General features: G+C 44.6%; 1 protein-coding gene across 1 annotated transcript in view; it reads right to left on the bottom strand.

Annotated features, from left to right (window-relative positions):
• Positions 1-21,978, bottom strand: part of AACS (acetoacetyl-CoA synthetase) — a 50,121-nt gene that overhangs the window by 14,973 nt on the left and 13,170 nt on the right. The window contains exons 5-13 of the mRNA XM_032229963.1: positions 19,768-19,865; positions 17,089-17,203; positions 16,084-16,165; positions 14,520-14,667; positions 8,533-8,613; positions 4,336-4,460; positions 3,608-3,672; positions 1,982-2,104; positions 658-771 (exon numbers count right to left, since the gene is read on the bottom strand). Coding sequence (XP_032085854.1) covers positions 658-771; positions 1,982-2,104; positions 3,608-3,672; positions 4,336-4,460; positions 8,533-8,613; positions 14,520-14,667; positions 16,084-16,165; positions 17,089-17,203; positions 19,768-19,865 — 951 coding nt within the window. The remainder of the gene's footprint in view (positions 1-657; positions 772-1,981; positions 2,105-3,607; positions 3,673-4,335; positions 4,461-8,532; positions 8,614-14,519; positions 14,668-16,083; positions 16,166-17,088; positions 17,204-19,767; positions 19,866-21,978) is intronic.

The raw sequence follows: 21,978 nt of genomic DNA on the forward strand, positions 1-21,978 counted from the left end.
ATTACAAGCTGTGAATGAACATAATTCACAGCCTTTGAAATAAAGAGAAGGTTTTTGGGACTAAGTGTGTGATTTTTACTGTCTCAGGAAGCCTAATTCAGAGCAGGAATGGGGTTTCTGGAATGGAGAAAGGGGGGGAGGGGGAGGGGGACAACTGTGGGATCCTTGGTACTCTCTGAGCTTGGTATCTTGCAGACATTTCATGACCCAGGTACGTAACATCATCAGTGCTAGAAGGGAGAAGGGTTTGTTCTCTATTTATAGACAGCCGGCTTGTCCTATTACTGCTGATGGGTGTGTTGCTTTCATCTTGGTATTCCCTTGATTAGAATTTTGTTTACTGAGTTAGTAGTTGCTTGATTGGGCTATTGTATTGGGGTATAAAGCAGCGAGCAAATCCCCACTCCCTTCTAACACTGATGATGTCACCAATCTGGGTCATGAAAAGTCTGCAAGAAAACAGCCGAGAAGAGAACAGCCGAAGGCCCATCAAACAGGTCCAGGTCCTGTGGCCAAACCTTCTCCACTTGGACAGGACAAAATTCCCAATTTGAGTAATGATCCTTAGAAGTCCCTTCATAATTTGTTTGAACTTTCACGGCTCTGATTTGGAAGAAACCATCACCCAGGAAGCAGAAGTGGCTCTAACAGACCTACCTTGCTCATTCCATGCTTCTACCGCCATTGCCAGATTCCGTGCCTGGATCTCACCTTTGTAAACTGGGATGGTTACATTATGACCCATAAAACACGAAACTATATCAGTGCCTCCTAAAATATGAGAGAGAGGAGGGGGGGGAGAGGGAGAGAGAGAGAAGGGGGAGAGGGGGAGAGAGAGAGAGAGGGAGAGAGGGGGAAAGAGAGGGAGAGAGGGGGAAAGAGAGGGAGAGAGAAAAATCTTGTCAGGATGTTGGACTAAGGGCGGAGACATCGAGATTCTAGTTCAGTGTTGGGGAACCTTTTCTGAGTGCTGAAACAAGAGTGCGTGCATGCGCGCAGGGGAGCACCGGAAAATGGAAGAGCAGTTTCCCAACACACATGCGCGCACCAGGAAACTGAACTTCTGGTTTCCAGCATATGCCCTCACAGCTAGTGCACTGGAAACTGGAAGCTCAGCTTCCTGGAGCGCGCATGCGCACCGGGGAGCTGCTCTTCTGCCAGCTCCATTGCCTCTTCCCCCTCGGAGCTTCCAGGTTGCCCTGATGCTGACCCTACTCCCCACACGTCCTCCTCATCTGATTCAACTGCTGGAGGGCCCGGCGGCCGAAGGGCCTCAACAGCCAGTCCCAATCACCCAACATTGGACAGATCTCCAATAACTTGCGTTTCATATGCTGCCCATGAGTTGAACCACAGATTCATGGAGTAATGAATTATATTAGCTACCTAAGCTTGCAAAAAATGTTTAGCATCACCTAACCATCTCCAGATGTCGCATTGGTCTCTCCAGAGGCATCTTTGAGCCAGTCACTCATTCCCAGCCTGACCTACTTCAGTTTGTCAAAATTAGAGGCAGACTATGTTAAAATATTCATGACTGGGAGAGACATGGGAACAAGGTCAGCCAATGAATAGGTATAGCAACTAAGTCAGCCAACAGGAGCTTAAACAGATCTGAGTCTGTGCAGAGAATTGAAACAGAAACTTAAAGCAGTCTGCTGCTCTGAGAAGTAAACTAGCAGTCTGCCTGGGCTCGTCTGCTGAAAGGAAGCTAACTGCTTGCGTTTGCCTGTAACTCTCCTGCCTTGTGTTTACTTGGAAGAACCACCTGTTGGTATTGTACATTTATTCATCTATTCTTATGTATATAAAGAAGTTAATGAATCCTGCTGCATTCTCTGTGTGATTCTGGATTTGAATGTATGCAACAAACTCTGACCGACTATCAGTCCAACAATAAAGAAAACGGTTGAGCTAATTTAGGTAAAAAGAAAGCAAGCAAGACGGTGTGGAGAAGATGATGCATATAACTTTTTGGTACCTGAAATAGAGCCCAGGAGGACACTGCTCTTGATGTGCTTGTAGACGTACTCATAACTTTGAGGCTTGAGAGGTGACCCGGTGGACAAGATGGTGTGGAGGGTTTGAAGGTTGTGGGTTTCGCCTTGAGAAGAAAACACACAACGACATAAATCCAGGCCCACCAACTCTCCCTCTGTTTCAACAGAGTTGTGAGGCTTGAAGAGCAGAGCGCTATCTCCCATACAAGATGTGGTGGGGTTCGCCTGGCCTGATCACAGCTGGGACTTCCAAGCATTGAAGTCAAAGACTTTTGATGGACTCCCAGATTTAACCAGGCGAAGTAGAGTCAACCACCAGGGGGAAATTCTAAACTCAGGCCAGTAAGATTAAAGGAACACGAGATGCTCTTTGCCCAAAACATTTCAAAAATCGTTCAGGTGTTTTGACCTAGGCTTCCCCAGCAGCACGAAGTCGAGTCCTCGTCCCGATAAATCCCTTTTATTTAATTGACAGTGAATACCTCTCCAGCAAAGTCTTTCGTCTCCCACAGTCTTTCACGAGAGTTGTCAATTACCGACCTTTATCAGGCTTGGAGAGTGGCCAGGTCGGTATCTTTCAGACGCCGCAAAACTTGGCAAGAATGCAGGAATGAATTAATTGTCTCCTGCAAACTCCACTCCCCTTTCGCTCCTCTTTTATTCCCTCTGGGAGGGGCCATTCACCGTCCACCTGTGGCTTTAGTCCTGATCAGCCCTTGTTCCTTAGCTGCCTCACTGATGTCTGACTCCTAAGGCAGCTGATAACTGTCAGACGGCCGTGGCCCCCGCTCTGCCTCCGACACAGAGCCCTCATCAGAGCCTTCCGCAGACTCCAGGACTGGCCCATGTTCCTCCCCAACCTCCGAATCTGCAACCAGCTCTGCTGGCCGCTAGGGGGCCACAACATGGTGTTTGTTTTTCTCAAAATGTCCCACTACCTCTTAAAGGGGTTCAATCAATGGCTTACTATATGGTGGGAACATCAACCACGACATGCCACTATGACAAATCAAGGCACTTCAAGCTTCAAACCATGTCAAAGCCAGAGCTCATGTTTAAATACATGACTCAGAATCGCTTTTCTATTCACCCTGGCTTGTGATAAGGTAGCAACCAGTGGTGGGATTCAAAAATTTTTACTACCGGTTCTGTGAGCATGGCTTGGTGGACGTGGCATGGCTTGGTGGGTGTGGCTTGGTGGGCGTGGCAGGGGAAAGTTACTGCAAAATTCCCATTCCCTCCCAATCAGCTGGGACTCGGGAGGCAGAGAATAGATGGGGGTGGGGCCAGCCAGAGGCAGTATTTACCAGTTCTCCGAACTACTCAAAATTTCCGCTACTGTTTCTCCAGAGCTGGTCAGAACCTGCTGACTTACCACCAATAGTAGAAACTTTTGGGAAATAATATGGGATGGAATGAGGGATGGGTGGGAGGGAACTAGGCTCCAAAATTGAAGGAAAACAAGGAAAGGGGGACTGGGTTCAGCCATTTTGTCCGTAACATGGTGGTTACCTCGGTGGTTATGGGTCACGTGAGTTCAACCAAACCATGGTTGAACAAACCAGTTTTGTGCGATGCAAAACCCCAACTGGTGCCCTAATACTTACACGGCTTCAGGTTCTTCTCTTCCAGAACTGCCAACCACTTGGCACCCGTCCCAAGGATGGTAATCCTGTAGCCAGAGAACAAATATTGTTTATCTTCTTCTTGTTAGTTTTATATATATATATATATATATATATATATATATATATATATATATATATATATATATATATATATATATATATATATATATATGCTGGAACATACGCAAACACACAGCCATATATATGTATAACTCTGGAACTGAAGCAATTTCAACCAAATTTGGTATACACAGATCACTTAACCTCTGGAAACAAATACAGTGGGAGCAAGACATCCCTAAAACCTCTTGGGGGGGGGGGGTGTTCTGTTAACATACAGCCTGTTGTGCCTTAAAACGGATTCTACCATACTGCCATAAAATGGCTTCTACTGTACAGCACAGTGAAGTTGCCATGGTGAGTGACATCGAATTGTCCACGTCCACCCAGTCACATGACCACCTACCCACGCCCACCCAGCCGGTCATTAGGCAGATCATATTAGTGGTCCTCGGGATTTAAAATTATGAATTTAGTGGTCCCTGAGGTCCGAAAGGTTGGGGACCGCTCACAAGGAGGACTTCCTTGCCTTCTTCTGAAGCCTCACCAACCTCATTTATCAATAGCTTGAGAGGCCAAATACTGTGAAAACACCCCAGGATCCATCTGAAAATGCTAAGCCAAGTCGGGGCTGATGGTTTACGTACCCTAATCGATCCACCAAGTCCCACAAGACGTTGGGAGAAGGAACCAGGGGGGAGCCGTCGTAGAGGACCACTGAGGCCCCCACCGCGAGAGCAGACACCAGCCAGTTCCACATCATCCAACCCGTCTAGGATGGAAAGAGGACAATTAACTTATGCAGATCAGCTTCTCAGAAGATCATTGACACCGCAACCAACATAAGTACATGCCAGTTGCCAAGTGTCCGAATGTAGATTAGGCAGAAAAGGCTGTTTTGCTTTTCCGTCTGTTTTTAGACCTGCAAAGACATGTTTTTGCACGTCTCCGAGACACTCCACGCAAAGCACAACCTACGGCTCATGTGCTAAGTGTGATGTAATTTCCAGAGTCTCTTGCAAAGCAGTGCCTCCCCCGCCTCCTGACCCCTGGCACAAGAACCAGCCGCCTGAACATCCCAGAAATATCCTCTAGAAAGCTTCCACACTATTATATATACATGTTGAGAATTTTAGGGGTTAAAATGTGCAGAGGAGAGCAAGCAGAATGATGAGGGGACTGGAGGCTAAAACAAATGAAGAATGGTTACAGGAACTGGGCAAGGCTAGTCTAGGAAAGAGAAGGACCAGGGGAGACAGGATAGCAGTGTTCCGATATTTGAGGGCCACAGAGAGGAGGGGGTCAAGCTATTCTCCAAAGCACCTGAAGGCCAGACAAGGAATAATGGATGGAAACTGACCAAGGAGAGATTCAACCTGGAAATAAGGAGAAATTTTGTGACAGTTATAACAATCAACCAATAGGAACAGAAATTGCCTTCAGAGGTTGTGGGAGTTTCATCACTGGAAGCTTTTAGGAAGAGACTGGGCTGCCATCTGTCAGATATGGTGTAGGGTCTCCTGCTTGGGTGGGGGTTGGACTAGATGACCTATAAGGTCCCTTCCAACTCTGTAAATTTATTAGAATTAACAATCATTCTATCTAAGATGCAGGATTTGGGTTTGACTAGTCTAAAGAAAAGAAGAATTAGGGGTGACATAATAACAGTATTCCAGTATTTGAGGGGCTGCCACACAGAAGAAAGGGTCAAATTATTCTCCAAAGCACCAGAGGGCAGGACAAGAAACAATGGTTGGAAGCTAACCAAAGAGAGAAGCAACTGGGAATTAAGGAGAAACTTCCTAACAGCGAGGACAAATTAACCAGTGGCACAGAAGTTGCCTCCAGAAGTTGTAGGTGCCCCATCTACAGGCTTTTAAGAAAAGTCACCTATCTGAAATGGTATAGGGTCTCCCACTTGAGCATGGGGCTGGACTAGGAGACCTCCAAGGTCCCTTCCAGCTCTATTCTATTGCATTGCACATTCACCTTTAGAATGGATAGACAAACTCTGCAATTTTAACCCAAAATACTGTGAAGCTTCTGCAACTGCAGTTAAGCCAATTGGGAGAATAAAAACACCCAAACATTTCAAGAGTGGGCTTATCCGCAAGTATAAGTAGTAATTGATTTTAATCTCCATTAATCTTGGGCTAATCTGATCTGGTCTCCTTGGAGGACGAAGAAGGATTTTCTGGAGTGTGTGCAGACAGAGGGAGCCTCCAAAGGATGCCCAGTTTGAAGACTTTCAACAATTTAATATTTGTTTTTAGGGAAAGAAAATGTCAGCGATGCAACAGGGACAATCAACCAGCCCAAAGAGAACAAAAACACTTCAGAGCACCTCTCCCTCCGCAATCAGACCATTATAGATTAACTCCAAGGTTAACTTCAGACCTTCAGAGAACTTCAGAGAAATACCTACATTGAGCAGCCAAGAAGTAGACGAAGACAGAGGTAAAGATCCAAGACAGGAATATGGGAGGCAAGTAAAAAAAAAGCATCACAATTGAAGTATTGAAGCTGGCAACAGACAATGGATAGATGATTTCTCTTTTTTGTTGTTGTTCTAATTTGCTTCTCTTTTTCTCTCTTTTTTTTTTAGGTAGGTGACATGACTAGAAGTTAGGTAGGATAGAAAGAAAATGTCTTTTAATAGAGGATGAGATGAGTTAAATAAGTTACAATAAATTATAGAAATAAGAGACAAGAGGAATATTATACACTTCTAGAGAATAGAATAGCAATAACAAGAGAAAACATGGGTGTTTTTTAGGGGGGTCTGATGAGAGGAGATCGGACATAAATAGTAAATGATTTTTAGCCAATTATAATAACAAGAAGGAAATGTCAATGGACATTATTTAACAATATATGCATGCTATGGTATTGGCTAAAGTAACTTGGATATAAATCCTAAACAGTGAGTTGCAGGGGGGGAGGGGGGGAAAGGTTTAGAAACTTTATTAATTGATTTTTATTTAAAAGAAGTCATAAAGGTGTAATGTTATTGGAGGATTTTTAGAAATAGCTAATGAATGCCATTATGTGGTTGTGTCTTTAAGTATGAATGATTTGAGGCAAAAGCACATTCAAATAATTGTAGTCAAATGAGAATTGTGGTACATTGGTAGTAAGATATACAAAGATTTTTGATTTAAAGTGTATAATCTAATATGAACTATAAGTAATGACTGTGGAAGAAATGCACGAAAGTTATCTGTAACCAATCGACACGCTTTCTACAAGATGTAATGAAGGATGATTCTTTTTTTGTGTTTTTGTTCAATTAAAATAATTTTTTTTCAAAAAAAAGAGAAAACATGGAATAATTGAATAAAGGCAGACTGAAAATTAATAGAAGTATGTATTATTAATAGAAATATATAAGTTGGTTGTGTTGGAAGAAATGTCCTTCTGGGTTCAGTTCCAAGTGGGGGAAAAGACACTGGAAACACGGAGGCTGCTTGGAAAGATGGTTTAATGGTGGACAGGATCACATGGCTTGAGCTCCTGGACAGAAAAGGGAGATCACAGGCTTCCAGATGTTGGGTGAAGAAGAAAAGAGGCAGAGATGCTGAAAGTCCCTGGTTTTATGCCCTCTCTGGCCTTTGATCCTGATCTTGTATTCTGGTTGTCAGCCTCCCATGGGGCCCTGCAGGGGCAACTCTCGAGGCTGTGTTTTGAGTCCACGTTTGGTTGAGCATCTCTTCTTCCCAGGTGCCCTGTGGTGAGATGGGCAAAAGGCTACTCCTATCATGCCTTAATCCCATCACCCTGGAGCTGAAGGGTGGGGATCTTTGTTATGTAGAATAGACTGGCTCAGGCCTTTTAATGGCCCATTGACAAAGGAGGGGGCTATTAAGTCTGTTTTCTGCCAAAAAACATGTCTCTCCATTTCTTATCCAGGGAAATATAATATTCTGCCTTTTCAATATTTCCCGGGACATTTCATTCTTCTAGGAGAGAGGTGGGTGCTAACTTCCTACAGTTGAATGTAATAATTATGATTAATTCTATTAGCTTTATTTGTATTAGAATGTATGACCCCCAGGTGCCACACTGTTCATACGTTTGCAAATAAAGAAGCTTATTAAAAAAAGAAACTGCCGAAGAGCCATCAGTAAACACACCAAGTAAAGAATCTCTAAGATCACCCCACCAAGACCGATGGGGACAAGCCACCAGAATGTAAACTAATAGCAAACTGCCTCCTTACTAGCACTGGTGATGTTACCTAGTTGGGTAATGAAAGGTCTGTAAGAAAACAAGCAAGCTCAGCAAGTACCACGGACCCTACAGTCCTCATCCTCTTCTGCACCTCCTCTGCCACTCCACAAACCCCTTTCTCTTCTAGCAGTGATAACGTTACCTAGTTGGGTAATGAAAGGTCTGTAAGAAAACAAGCAAGCTCAGAGTGCACCACGGACCCCACAGTTCTCCTTCTCCACTTCACTTCCTCCACCATTACTCAAACCCCTTTCTCTTCTAGCACTGATGATGTTTCCTAGTTCAGTTATGAAATGTCTCTAAGAAAACACGCAAGCTCAGAGAGCACCATGGACCTTATAGTCCTCCTTCTCCACCACTCCACAAACCCCATTCCTTTCTAGCACTGATGATGAGGTTACCTAGCTGGGTAATGAAACATCTGCAAGAAAACTACCAAGTCCTCCTCCTCCACCTCCTCCCAACAAAACCCATCCCTTCTAGCACTGATGATGTTACCTAGTTGGGTAATGAAACGTCTGCAAGAAAACAAGGAAGCACAGAGAGCACCAAGGAGGCCTCATGTCAACCCTTACCTACAAATATTCTCCTTTATTAAAGAAAAAGTCACTTGCCGTGGTATAGTATATGATGACATCATTGCAGCTCATGTTGCCATGAAGGATATGTTCTTTCAGGTGCTGGATCAAAGTTCCCTGCAGGGACAAATAAAATAAAAATAAAATAAAAATAAAAAAGGAGAGAGGAAAGAGCTTAAATTGCATTAGAAAGCTAAAATGAAATTTTAGTTTCATTTACATTTTAATTAGCAAAAAACGGAGCCAAGCACTCAAATAAGTACCGTATTTTTTCAGAGTATAAGACGCACCTTTTTTCCTCAAAAAAGGGGCTGAAAATCTGGGTGCGTCTTATACATCAAATACAGCATTTTTTGTCTCCCGAAACCCTGCACTCCTTCACCAAAATGGTCCTACATACCCTTATGGAGGCTTTCAGAGACTCCTGGGGGCTGGGGAGGGCAGAAATGAACATAAAACGGGCCGGTTTTCCCCTCTAGTCCCCAGCAGCACTCTATTCCATAAAGCTATGCATGCAATTTTTTTTGACAAAAAACGGACTCATTTTTACAAAAAAACGGGCCGTTTCTTTCTAGTTTTTGTCCCCCCCACTCCACCAGGAGCACTTTGCAAGCCCCCCCCCCCAAGGCTATTTTTGCCTTTTGGGGGGAAGGGGAAACAAGCCCATTTTCACAAAAAACGGCCCATTTTTGGGAGGTTTGCAGAGTGCAAAAACTTTTTTTTTCCTTTTGGAAAGCTCTTTAACTGATTGATGAGAATTACATTGATCAAGTGTTGTGCCAGCAGAAACACCTACTCATCTACTGTATTTCAATCTATTTCTCTCTCTCTATCCCTCTACCTACCTACCTACCTACCTACCTACCTACACACACATACACACTCTCCCTACCTATCTACTGTATTTCTCTCTATCTCTATTTCTCTCTCTGCTCCTTTATCTATCTACCTAACCATGGCACGACAAAACCGCGCTCAACTAAGCCGCGCCTGATTAAACCGCATCGCTGACGTCATCAACAGGGCGACAACAGCGAGCGCGGAGAAAGAAGGGCGCTTTAAATAGCGCTTTGAAAGCAAGCCGATTCAACTTAAGGTAAGGGTTAGGTTTAGGGTTAGCTTTAGGGTTAAGTTAAGGGTTAGGGTTAGGTTTAGGGTTAGGTTAAGGGTTAGGTTTAGGGTTAGGTTAAGGGCTAGGATTAGGTTTAGGGTTAGGTTAAGGGTTAGGTTTAGGGTTAGGTTAAGGGTTAGGTTTAGGGTTAGGTTAAGGGTTAGGTTTAGGGTTAGGTTTAGGAGGGTTAGGTTTAGGTTTAGGAGTTAATTTTAGGTTTGGCGTTTACAGCGTGCTTCTGTCTCCGTGCTGTTGTCGCGCTGTTGATGACGTCAGCTACGCGGTTTCGTCGAGCGCGGTTTAGTCGAACGCGGTTTCGTGGTGGAACCCTACCTAACTACTCTCTCTCTCCCTACCTATCTACTGTATTTCTCTCTATTTCTCTCTCTATCCCTCTACCTACCTACACACACACACACTCTCCCTATCTACTGTATTTCTCTCTATATATCTCTCTCTTTCTCTCTCTCTCCCTTTATCTACCTACCTACCTAACCACTCTCTCTCTCCCTACCTATCTACTGTATTTCTCTCTATATATATCTATCTTTCTCTCTCTCTCCCTTTATCTACCTACCTACCTAACCCCCCTCTCTCTCCCTACCTATCTACTGTATTTCTCTCTCTCTATTTCTCTCTCTATCCCTCTACCTACCTACCTACCTACACACACTCTCTCTCTCCCTACCTACCTACTGTATTTCTCTCTCTCTTATTTCTTTCTCTCTATCCCTTTATCTCCCTCCCTCCTACACTCTCTCCCTCCCTCCCTCCCTACTGTATTTCTCTCTCTCTACCTACTTACCTACACTCATTCTCTTTCTCTCTTTCTCTATCCCTTTATCTACCTAACTCTCTCTCTCTCTCTCTCTCTCCCTACCTACCTAATGTATTTCTCTCTCTTTCTCTACCTACCTACACACTCTCTCTCTATTTCCCTCTCTCTATCCCTTTATTTACCTACCTACTTATTTATATTATTTATTAATTAGACTTATATACCGCTTCATAGGGCTTACAGCCCTCTCTAAGCGGTTTACAGATTTTTAGCAATTTGAGTCAGCAAATTGCCCCCACAGTCTGGGTCCTCATTTCACCCACCTCGGAAGGATGGAAAGCTGAGTCGACCTTGAGCCGGTGAGATTAGAACCACTGAACTGCAGATAACAGTCAGCTAAAGTAGCCTCCAGTACTGCACCCTAACCACTGAGCCACCTCGGCTCCTTCTCTCTCCCTATCTACTGTATTTCTCTCTCTACCTACCTACCTACACACTCTCTCTCTCTCTCTATTTCTCTCTCTCTCTCTCTATCCCTTTATCTACCTACCTAACTACTCTCTCTCTCCCTACCTACTGTATTTCTCTCTTTCTTTCTCTCTCTCTACCTACCTTCTCTTTCTCTCTCTCTCTTTCTATCCCTTTATCTACCTACCTACACACACTCTCTCCCTACCTACCTACCTACTGTATTTCTCTCTCTACTAACCTACCTGTTGTGGCCCGGCAGGAGCCGTTGGAGCTGCCACCAGACTCTGACAGCGAGGGGTCCTATGAGTCGGCCCTGGAGGATGTGGAGGACCCTGGACAGGGTTCCCACTCCGAGCAGGGCGCAGAGAGACTGGTTGGCCACCAGGTGGCGCCTCAGCCTTGGATCAGTGGGGAGGAGACAAGAGAGAGTGATCCAGAAACCAACTGTGAGTTGTTCTGGGATGCACGCCGTCGAAGGGCTACTCGGTCAAGAACAATTGCGTAATTACAGGAGGTAATTACATTCAGCTGAAGGTCATTAAGCTCCTCTCCAGACTATAAAAGAGACTGCTTGTGCCACGCCCTTCTTGCAGAAGTCAAGGTTTGGGACTAAAGAGAAATGAACTTGGCAGGCTGGATTGCTGCCAGAGTTTGTTTGCATTGCTGCCAAGGTTTTTCGGACTTGCTGCCAAAGTCCTTATCAGTTTGTTTATTTGCCTTTCAGCCACCGAGAGTCTGGACTTGCTAATTAAAGGACATTCCATTTTACGCTTGTCTCGGCTTTCGTTACTGAATGGAGGAGGGGGTCAGAACACCTACCTACACTCTCTCTCTTTTCTCTCTCTCTCTCTCCATCCCTTTATCTACCTACCTAACTACTCTCTCTCACTCTCTCCCTACCTACCGTATTTCTCTCTCTTTCTCTCCCTCTCTATCTCTCTACCTACCTACCTACTTTTTTAAAAAAATTACCTCTTCAAAGCTTGGTGCGTCTTATATTCCGAAAAATATGGTAACTATTTGCATGCCAAATATTTCACATTGATTCTGGAGCCTTAAACTTTGTCACAGTCCAGCCTAGACGCAGGGGCCCAAACCCTGCAACGGCTAGAAAACGGTTGACATACGAAGGTGAATAAGAGAAATGAAATGGATTCCGTTTGAGGTTTCAGTCCAGGGCAAACTTCATTTATTTGTATCCCACCTTCGTTATTTTTAGAAATAACTGGAGGCAGCAAATATATTCCATATTCTAACTGCCTTCTCCTTTTTTCCCCACAACAACCCCACTGGCCAGCCACTCAGCTGCTTTCGTTGCTAAGGTGGAACTAGAACTCACAGTCGCCTGGTGATTGGCCCAAAGTGCCCCCGTTGGCTTCCATTCCTAAGGCAGGATTAGAACTCACCATTTCCCTAACTAACATCTTTTAAAATATAATTTGCAACTTGATATACAATTATTTGAATTTCTTAAATCTTGCAAAAGTGAGTACGCCTCTCTATCATGTGTGCATTATGTCACCATGTGTTTCTCCCATACTCCAAATATCCATGCATTCCATCATCATCATCTTCATTTAACAACCCCATAATCCCTTGTGGGCAGTGGTGGGCACTGTTCCCTCTAAGGTGCGCGGCTGCGCGGCCGCGCACCTTGCAAGAAAACCCCGCGCAGCAGTTTCTATCTGCCGCGCAGAGATTTCTGTAAAGGAAATGTTTTGCAGGCGGCTACAACTGGATCCGGCAGTGCTGTTGCCTGTTGGAGGAGGAGGAGGCGAACCAGCCTGCCACCACCGGCCACCGCCAGCCCCACCGCTCTTCCTGCCCCCTTCCCAGCCCCACAGTCCAGCGGTCGCAGCAGAAACAGCCCCGGGTCTCCGCTGCCGCTCCCCGCATTTTCTGGATGGGGATCCCTTGGAGAGGGGATTCCTTCCTGCAAGACCCCGTCCAGAAAATGCGGGGAGCGGCAGCGGAGACCCGGGGCTGTTTCTGCGGCGACCGCTGGACTGTGGGGCTGAGAAGGGGGCAGGAAGAGCGGCGGGGCTGGCGGTGGCCTGCGGTGGCAGGCTGGTTCGCCTCCTCCTCCTCCAACAGCACTGCCGGATTTCCGCCCAACGCTGCGGGGGCGCCAGCGGGAGCTTTGGCGGCTTCACCTCAGCCGCAGCGCTGGGCAGCAAATGTGTTGGTGCTGTTGGAGGAGGAGGAGGAGGAGGAGGAGGAGGAGGAGGAGGAGGAGGCGGCAGCAATAGCACCTGAGGACAGCACAAGAAGCAATGGAAACTTGTCAGAAGGAGACTCAAGCTGGAAATAAGGAGAAATCTGACAGTAAGAACAATTAAAATCAATGGAATCTTAATTCATTTGCTACAGGTTTTCAAAAGACTGGACGGCCATTTGTCTCAGATGATATAAAGACTCCTGCCTTGGACAAGGGGCTGGACTAGAAGACCTCAAGTATCCCTTCTGATTCTATGATTTTAAAAACCACAAGCTTTTTACAGCTCGCTTGCAACTTTACCAAATTTAATTCAGCCATTTCCTTTTGTTATTAAATGGGTATTGCTAGTTCAATGCACATGCGCTCCACTTTTAAGATGCTGAAAAAATCCCCATGACCTGCAACAAAATTCATTCTTCCACTCTTATCTTGCCCTAACTTCTGATAGGTTCCTGAAATATAGATCTATAAAATTTAGTGAAAATATTTCTATCTATTTTAATACAGACTCGTAAAACAGATTGGGACAAATGACATTAGTGCTCTGGGATAATAGCAGGTTTACTCTATTTGGATTTTCAGATAAAAGGTATCTTTTGGGCTAAGTTCTAACAATGTAGTTCTCTAATGTAACTATGAAACAGTCCAAATATATAATTCCCCTCAGGGAGGAATTCTGGGAGTTGAAGTCCACAAGTCTTAAAGCTGTCACGTTTGAAGACCCCTGGGTTTTTTTTTCCCTAAAGGGTTAGGGGTGCAAGGGTCTTGTAACAACAGCTTTAAGACTTGCGTGCTTCAAATGCCAGACTTTCTGAGCCAACATTTTGGTTGCTAAGCAGGAGCGTTGTTAAGTGATACTGATATTATATAACACTTTTAATTAAGCGGGTACCTTGAATAAACATAACTTTGAGTTTCAAATAATACTGATTTTGTTGTTGTCTTAGGTGACATCTGTGAAAAACATTCAGGTGCTCAGGCATGAAAATATGCCGCTCAAACACTATACTTTTCTGCTCACACTGAAAAAACTTACAGGGAACATTGGTGGTGGGATTCAAATAAATTAACCACTGGTTCTCTGCCCTCATGATTTCTTCCAACAACCAGTTCACCAAACTGCTCAGAAAGTTAGTAACCATTTCTCCCGAACTGGTACAAACTGGCTTGAATCCCACCACTGCTTGGGGGGTAGAAACTGGGTAACTGAGTGGAGCTAGCAGAGTGTTTGAATGGCTGGATGCCCTTCCTGTCGCCAGTGCAGAGTTTTGTTCAGCAGATATATTCTCATCGTGCCCGAAGAGAGAAATATCTGCCTCTACCTGGAGTCGAACTCACAGCCTCCCAATAGCGAGACGAGAGCGCCACCCGTAGGCCACCGCACCACTCCTAATATCCGTACCGTTCCATGCCGTACTCAAAATAAATAAACAAGGGACACTCACCCCTGCAGAGTGCACCATGCATTTCGGGGCGCCTGTCGTGCCTGAAGAGTACATGATAAAAAGTGGGTGGCTAAAGGGAAGCTGTTCGAACTCGAGCTGAGGCGCCTGGTCTCCCTTACCCATTCCAAGGAAATCTTCTAAAAACACGCTGAGTGGAAAAAGAAAAGAGAAGGGTAAAAATCAAGATTTTCATATTACTAAGATTTTTCTATCACCCATTAATTGTATTGATTAGCCCTCTGGGCCATATCGGAGTGCAGAGTTCCAGAAACACATTTACTAAAAATTGATAAATGCCATTTAAAATGGAATTGCATGAAACACAATTTAAAATGAAATGGATAGATTGACGCTTAAAAGTTAAGGAAAAGGAAAAAACTGAATACTGGGACTCATTTTATCAACATCTAGCCAATAAAAGCAGAAGTTAAAAATATGGAACTATAAGAGAAGGACTAACTGTATAAGGAAGGTTTATTAAAGTGGATAAGCAAATACTACAATGATTATAAGATCAGTACCAATGGGATGAATATTACTGTAAGTATTATGATTATCTCTCAAAATTATGTGTAAACACACAAGACACTGTTTATTTAGAAATGGAATTTCTTATACAAAATAAAACTTTTTAAAACTCAAAAAAAGGAAGTTGGAATAAAACAATAATAAATAAGATTTAGATAAAATATGATAAAAATATATTATACTAAGATTTTTCTATGCAACCATCAGCAGGCTAACCTTGGGAACTAAAAGACCCCCAAGCTAATGCAGGAAGTACTCGACTTACGATCACAATGGAGCCCCCAAATTTATGTCGCTAAGTGAGACATTTGTTAAGTGAGTTTTGCCTCATTTCATGACCTTCCTTGCCACTGCTGTTAAGTGAATCCCTGTGGTTGTTAAGTTAGTCACACCATTGTTAAATGAATCAGGCTTCTCCACTGTTGGATGGTCGTAAAAGCAGATCATGTGACTTTGGGATACAGCGACGGTCATAAAACAATCTTAAAATTGGGTGTGAGTCACTTAACAACCAGCTCTCTTACCAATGGAGGTATGGTCGTAAGTCAAGAACAACCTGCACTTTTATGAGAAGGTTATATTGGTCTTCCAAATCTGAATAGAATAGAAATAGGAGAGGAAAAGAGAAGAGAAGAGAAGAGAGCAAAATAATGGAATGGAGGAGAGGAAAGGCGAGGAGAGGAGAGAAGAGAGCAAAATAAGAAATAGAATAGAAAGAAGGGAAGGAAAAGGAAGGGAATGGAAAGGAATAGAAGAGAATTCTTTATTGGCCAAGTGTGATTGGACACACAAGGAATTTTTATTTGGTGCAGATGCTCTCACTGTACATAAAAAGAACAGATATATTCGTCAAGAATCATAAGGGACAACACTTAATGATAGTCACAGGGTAGAAATAAGCAATCAAATCATACTAGGACACAATCAATATAAATCTTAAGGATACAAGCAACAAAGTTACAGTCATACAGTCAGTCATAAGTGGGAGGAAGGGATATCTCAGCCAATTCTCATAATATCCTTCAAAGCATTATACCTATTTGGGATTCTGGAAATATCTATGGACTCTCTTGAAGATACATAGGGGATGACAACAACTTTTTTCAGATCCGGAAGTCCTAAAAGGAAAAAAAAGGATCAGAAATGCAAAGATGATCAAGTAGCAACAGCACTTAAAGACTTATATACCGCTTCACAGTGGTTTCCAGCCCTCTCTAAGTGGTTTACAGAGTCAGCCTATGGCCCCAAATGATCTGACTCCTCATTTCATCCATCTCGGAAGGATGGAAGGCTGAGTCAACCTTGAGCCAGTGAGAATTGAACTGCTGACAGTTGGCACAGTTAGCCTGCATTCTAACTACTGCACACCATGGGTGGGTGGGTGGGTGGGTGGGTGGGTGGGTGGATGGATGGATGGATAGGCAATAACACTAGCAATAGCCCTTAGACTTATATACCACTTTACAGCCCTCTCTAAGAAGTTTACAAAGTCAGCCTTTTGCCCCCAACAATCTGGGTCTTCATTTTAATAACCTTGGAAGGATGGAAGGCTGAGTCAACCTCAAGCCAGTCAGGATCAAACTGCTGACAGAGTTAGCCTGTAATACTGCATATTTTAACTACTGCACACCATGGATGGATTGATAGATCGAGGGAGGGAGGGAGGGAGGGAGGGAGGGAAGGAAAGAAGGAAGGACGAAAGGAAGGACAATAACACTAGCAATAGCCCTTAGACTTATATACTGCTTTATAGAGCTAAGTAGTTTATGGAGTCAATCCATTTCCCACAACAATCTGGCTTGGCAGAATTAGCTGCACTCCTGCATTCTGACACACACACACACACACACACCGCGCCACGAGGGCTCCTTTATGTTGCATTTTTTTATGTTTCATTGTTTTTCTCTTGCATTTTTTATGTTGCATTTTTATGTCCCATTTTTTAATGTTGAATTTTTTATGTCGCATTTTTTATGTCGCATTCAGACACAGAGGACTCCTTTCCAATGGCCTGAGAGAAAAAAGGCAGCAGCTGATTTACCTTTCACGACACTCTGCAGCTTGTCCAGGTGGTTGTGGCGTTTCCCGTTGTAAATGACGGCTTCGACGGAGAAGATTAACTTGGGCTGAATTTGGGAGAAGCGATCCAGGACGCCCTGCGGGGGAGATGGTGGGAGGGAAACCAGGCATGAGCAGAGAATTCAACAAACCCGGGTGAAAAAGGGTGGGCTTTTATGTAGAGGCAGTCCTCGACTTACAACCGTTCATTTAGTGACCGTTCAAAGATACGATGACACCGAAAAAATTCATGTTTGTTTCTCACACTTATAACATTTGTAGCATCCCCTTGAGCATGGGATTAAAATTCAGATGTTAAATGCCGAAGGCGCACAAAACGCTGTTGCCTTCCCACCAAAGGTGGTTCCTATTTTTCTACTTGCATTTTTATGTGCTTTCGAACTGCAAGGTTAGCAGAAGCTGGGACAAGTCACGGGAGCTCACTCCGTTATGCAGCACTAGGGATTCAAACTGCCAACCTTTCTGATCGACAAGCTCAGTGTCTTAGCCACTGAACCACCGTGTCCCTTTGGGAAGAGACTAGTCAGTGACTAGAAGCATTTGAAATGTGGATTGACAGGTGTCTGTTACGTTTAAGCTGGGTTGACAAAATCAGAAACGAGGAAGGCATAAGCCGCCTGGGAAAAGCCAAGGGAAATCATCAAAACCATCAAAAAGCGAAAGTTAGAATATTTTGAACATGGGATGCAACACCTGGAAAAACAGGCCATCCTTCACTTAATCGCCCAGGGAACGATTGAAGTCAAATGAGGTCCAGGCAGAAGAAGAACATCATGGCTTCCAAATCTAAGGGACCGGTTTGTACAAAACTCAGCAGCACTTTTTCATGTGGCTGTTGATCAAAATAGGATCGTCAACATCCAATGACAGATATGGCACAAGAAGAAAAAATCAAGTTAAAAGAAGGACTAGGGGGGACATGATGGCAGTACACCAGTATTTGAGGGACTGCCACAAAGAAGAGGGGGGGGGAGGTTCAACTTATTTTCCAAAGCATCCGAGGGCCAGAGAAGAAACAATGGATGGAAACTAGCCAAAGAGAGAAGCAACCTGGAACCAAGGAGAAATTTCCTGACAGTGAGAACAATTAATCAGTGGAACAACTTGTCTCCAGAAGTTGTGGGGGCTCCATCACTGGAGGTTTTCAGGAAGAGACTGGACAACCATTGGTCTGAAATGATATAGGGCCTCCTGCTTCAGCAGGGGGGGCTGGACTAGAAGACCTCTAGGGTCCCTTCCAGTTCTATTCTGATTGAATGGCAGAGGGTCTCCTGCTTGAGGAGGGGGTTGGACTAGAAGACCTCCAAGGTCCCTTCCAACTGTTATTTTATTATTATTATTATTTTATTATTATTCTATTCTATTATTCTATTTATTATTATTCTGTAGTAGGGACCATCGCGTGTCTTGGACACAATGGTGTCCCACTATAAGTCTCACCATGCAGGACGCAACTTTTGTTCAGCCTCGCTCCACCATTTCTGGAACTAGATGTCCACCCTCCAGACATCTCCAGCGGAGTAGAAAACAAGCCAAGTTAGAACCACTGATTGACATGTTGCAACTTTGCTTCCAGGTCATCACATGAAGGAATCTTAAAATTAAATTCAGCTGAGATTTTAATTGCAGGACCAATGCCCTAAATTACACACACACACACACACACACACACACACACACACACAAACAAACAAACAAACAAACACACACTTATGTGAAATGTGACTATAAGCATCAGATCCAATTTCTCCTCCTAAAAGCTCAGTCTTTGGCTAAAAACAGTGGCGCATGACTCCTCTCTTCTGGGGATGCCATACAGCTCGTCCTCGAGTTACGAATTTCCACGGCTAAGCAATGCATTCGTCATCTGATTTTGCAACTTTTGCCATGGTCTTTAAGCAAATCTCACAGTTCTTAACCGAATCTCGTTTCTCTCATTGATTTTGCCTGTGGGGAAGGTCGCAAACATCAATAGCCCTTAGATTATATAACACTTCCCGGTGCTTTACAGCCCTCTCTAAGAGGTTTACAGAGTCAGCCTCTTGCCCCCAACAACCTGGGTCTTCATTTTAGCCACCTTGGAAGAGGGAAGGCTGAGTCAACCTTGAGCAGAATTGAACTGCTGGCAGTTGGCAGAGTTTGTCTGCAATACTGCATTCTAACCACTGTGCAACATGGATGGATGGATGGATGGATGGATGGATGGGAGGAAGAGCAATAGCCCCTAGACTTATATACCACTTCACAGGGCTTTACAGCCCTCTCTAAGCGGTTTGCACAGTCAGCCTCTTTCCCCCAACAATCTGGGCCTTCATTTTAACCACCTTGGAAGGCAGAGTCAACCTTGAGCAGGTGAGGATCGAGCTGCTGGCTGTCGGCAGAGTCAGCCTGCAATCCTTGATTCTAACCACCGTGCCATCACGGCTACCTGCCGGTTGCCCAGTGTCCAAATTTGGATCCTGTGTTATGAGGTGGTAAATTACTTTTTCCAGCATCATTGTTACTTCAAACGGTCGTTAAAGGAACGGTCGTAAGTCAAGGACTACCAGCACTGCTTTGTCCAAAGGAATTCACCCTTCGTTAGAGGCTGCAAATGTAGAATGGGGATTTGGGAACAAAGAGATAAGCGAGGGTCACTCACGTTGATGCCAAAATCCGGGGACGTCGCACTCCAGATGGCTCCGATGCTGGCAGCAGCCAGCATGGCCTCCACAGCATGTATCCCGTTGGGCAGATAACCTGGAACAGTTGCAAAAACGGAAGAGGAAGGGATGAAGGATGGATCTTAAGTCACCTGTTGCCAGCTGCAAGCGGAGGTGGCAACGATGAGGAGGTTGGGGAGGAACTTGGGCCAGTTCTGGAGTCTAGGGAAGGTTCTGATGGACGCTCTGAATTAAGACACGGAGATAGAGCCAGGGCAGTCCGACATTTCCCAGCCACCGGACAGGCAGCTGCCACTGGAGGCTGAGATAAGTGGGGAGGAAGAACAGCTGGGGCCTGTTCCAGATGCGTGCATGGGCAGAGCAGTTTGGAGAGGTGAACAACGGGAAGAAAAGGAGTCCACTTGGGAAACAAAGCACACATGGATGCTGAATGACCCCTCCCTGGCTGGGGAATAAATAGAAGGAAAGGGAAGTGGTAGTCGTAGGAGACAACAGTTCATATTTCTGAAGATTTTGTTCATTGTGTTTTGTGCAACAAAGACTGCTTGTCAGAACTCAATTTGCAGCCTTTTAACTGGGATTATAGCTAAAAACTGATAAGGTCTGTTACTGCAGTTAACTCTTTGCAGGACTATTGCCTGGACTTTTCGGTGTGTGAATGCCATTAATTCACAAGAGGTAAAATAAAGAGGGTTTTTTCGTGACCAGGAGTCTGTTTCTTCCTTCTGCTAAGGCTGGGTCAGAACATCACCAAGGGATCAAGGAAGTAAAAACTGCATTAGATCAGATCATCCAAAGGTCCCCAAACCATCCATGCTGCCTCCTACCTGCAAGGCATATATTGCATCATCGCTTCTTCCTGCCGACTACCCCGACAGGTAATGCAACCCAGGTGAATTGGACAAAGGCCAGAGGTTTACACAACCCCAAACCGAGTCTGGGAAGACGAAGGGGAAGCCCCCACGGCCTCCCCTTGTCTTTTAAAAAGCCCACCAACCCAATAAGGAAGGAGAACCTGCACCCAGGAGGTCACTGAAGATCCTGGTAAATTATTAGATTTTCGGTGGCAGGTGGGATCCCTCGAGGAGATCCAGCCCCCAAACTGGTCCTTCTGGCTTGGTGGCACATTTTGAAACTCAACGGGAACCTGAATTTCACCTCCTTACTAAGCCAAGAGATAGTCCTCAGATCTGGCCTGGCTGGTTCGAGCAACAAACCTCAGTTGTGTAACTAACGAGTAGTTTGACAATCCTGCTCAACCCAGACCAGAAAAATCTATGCGATGGTTAACAGGTTAATCCCCTACTTACGACCAAAACGGGACTCCAGCATTTCCATTGCTAAGCCAAATGTTCAGCGGGTCATATCTGATTTTGGCTACATTAGATGAACAGAGTTTCAAAGGACCTTGGTAGGTCATCTAGTCCAACCCACTGCCCAAGCAGGAGGCCCTACACCATGTCTAACAGATGGCAGCCCACTCTCTTCTTGAAAGCTTCCAGTGATGAAGCTCCCACAACTAAAGAAAAGTAAAGTCCTTGTTCTTTGGCCAAGAAAAACCAGAAGGTCACATATAGACTGGGTGAAACCAAGCTTAATAGCAGTGACTGTGAGGGGGATCTTGGAGTCTTAGTGGACAACCAGCTAAATATGAGCCAGCAGTGCGTGGTGGCAGCCAAAATAGGCAATGCAATCCTAAATTGCATTAACAGAGGGATTCAATCGAGATCAAGGGAGGTACTAATACCACTCTATAAAGCCCTAGTAACTGAGTACTGTATCCAGTTTTGGTCACCACACTATAAAAAAGAGGTTGAGACTCTAGAAAGAGTGCAGAGAAGAGCAACCAGGATGATTAGGGGACTGGAGGCTAAAACATAGGATGAACGGTTGCAGAACCTGGGCTTGGTTAGTCTAGTGAAGAGAAGGACCAGGGGAGACAGGAGAGCAGTCTTCCAATATTTGAGGGGCTGCCAGAGAGAGGAGGAGCTCAACCTATTCTCCAAAGCACTTGAAGATCAAACAAGGAATAATCGATAGAAACTGACCAAGGAGAGATTCAACCTGGAAATGAGGAGTTTTTGGCAGTGAGAACAATCAACCCATGGACCAGAAGTTGCCTTCAGAAGCTGTGGGAGCTTCATCCCTGGAAGCTTTTCAAGAAGAGACTGGACTGCCATCAGAAATAG

The sequence above is a fragment of the Thamnophis elegans genome, chromosome 13 (assembly GCF_009769535.1).
Source record: "Thamnophis elegans isolate rThaEle1 chromosome 13, rThaEle1.pri, whole genome shotgun sequence".
NCBI classification, from domain to species: Eukaryota; Metazoa; Chordata; class Lepidosauria; order Squamata; family Colubridae; genus Thamnophis; species Thamnophis elegans.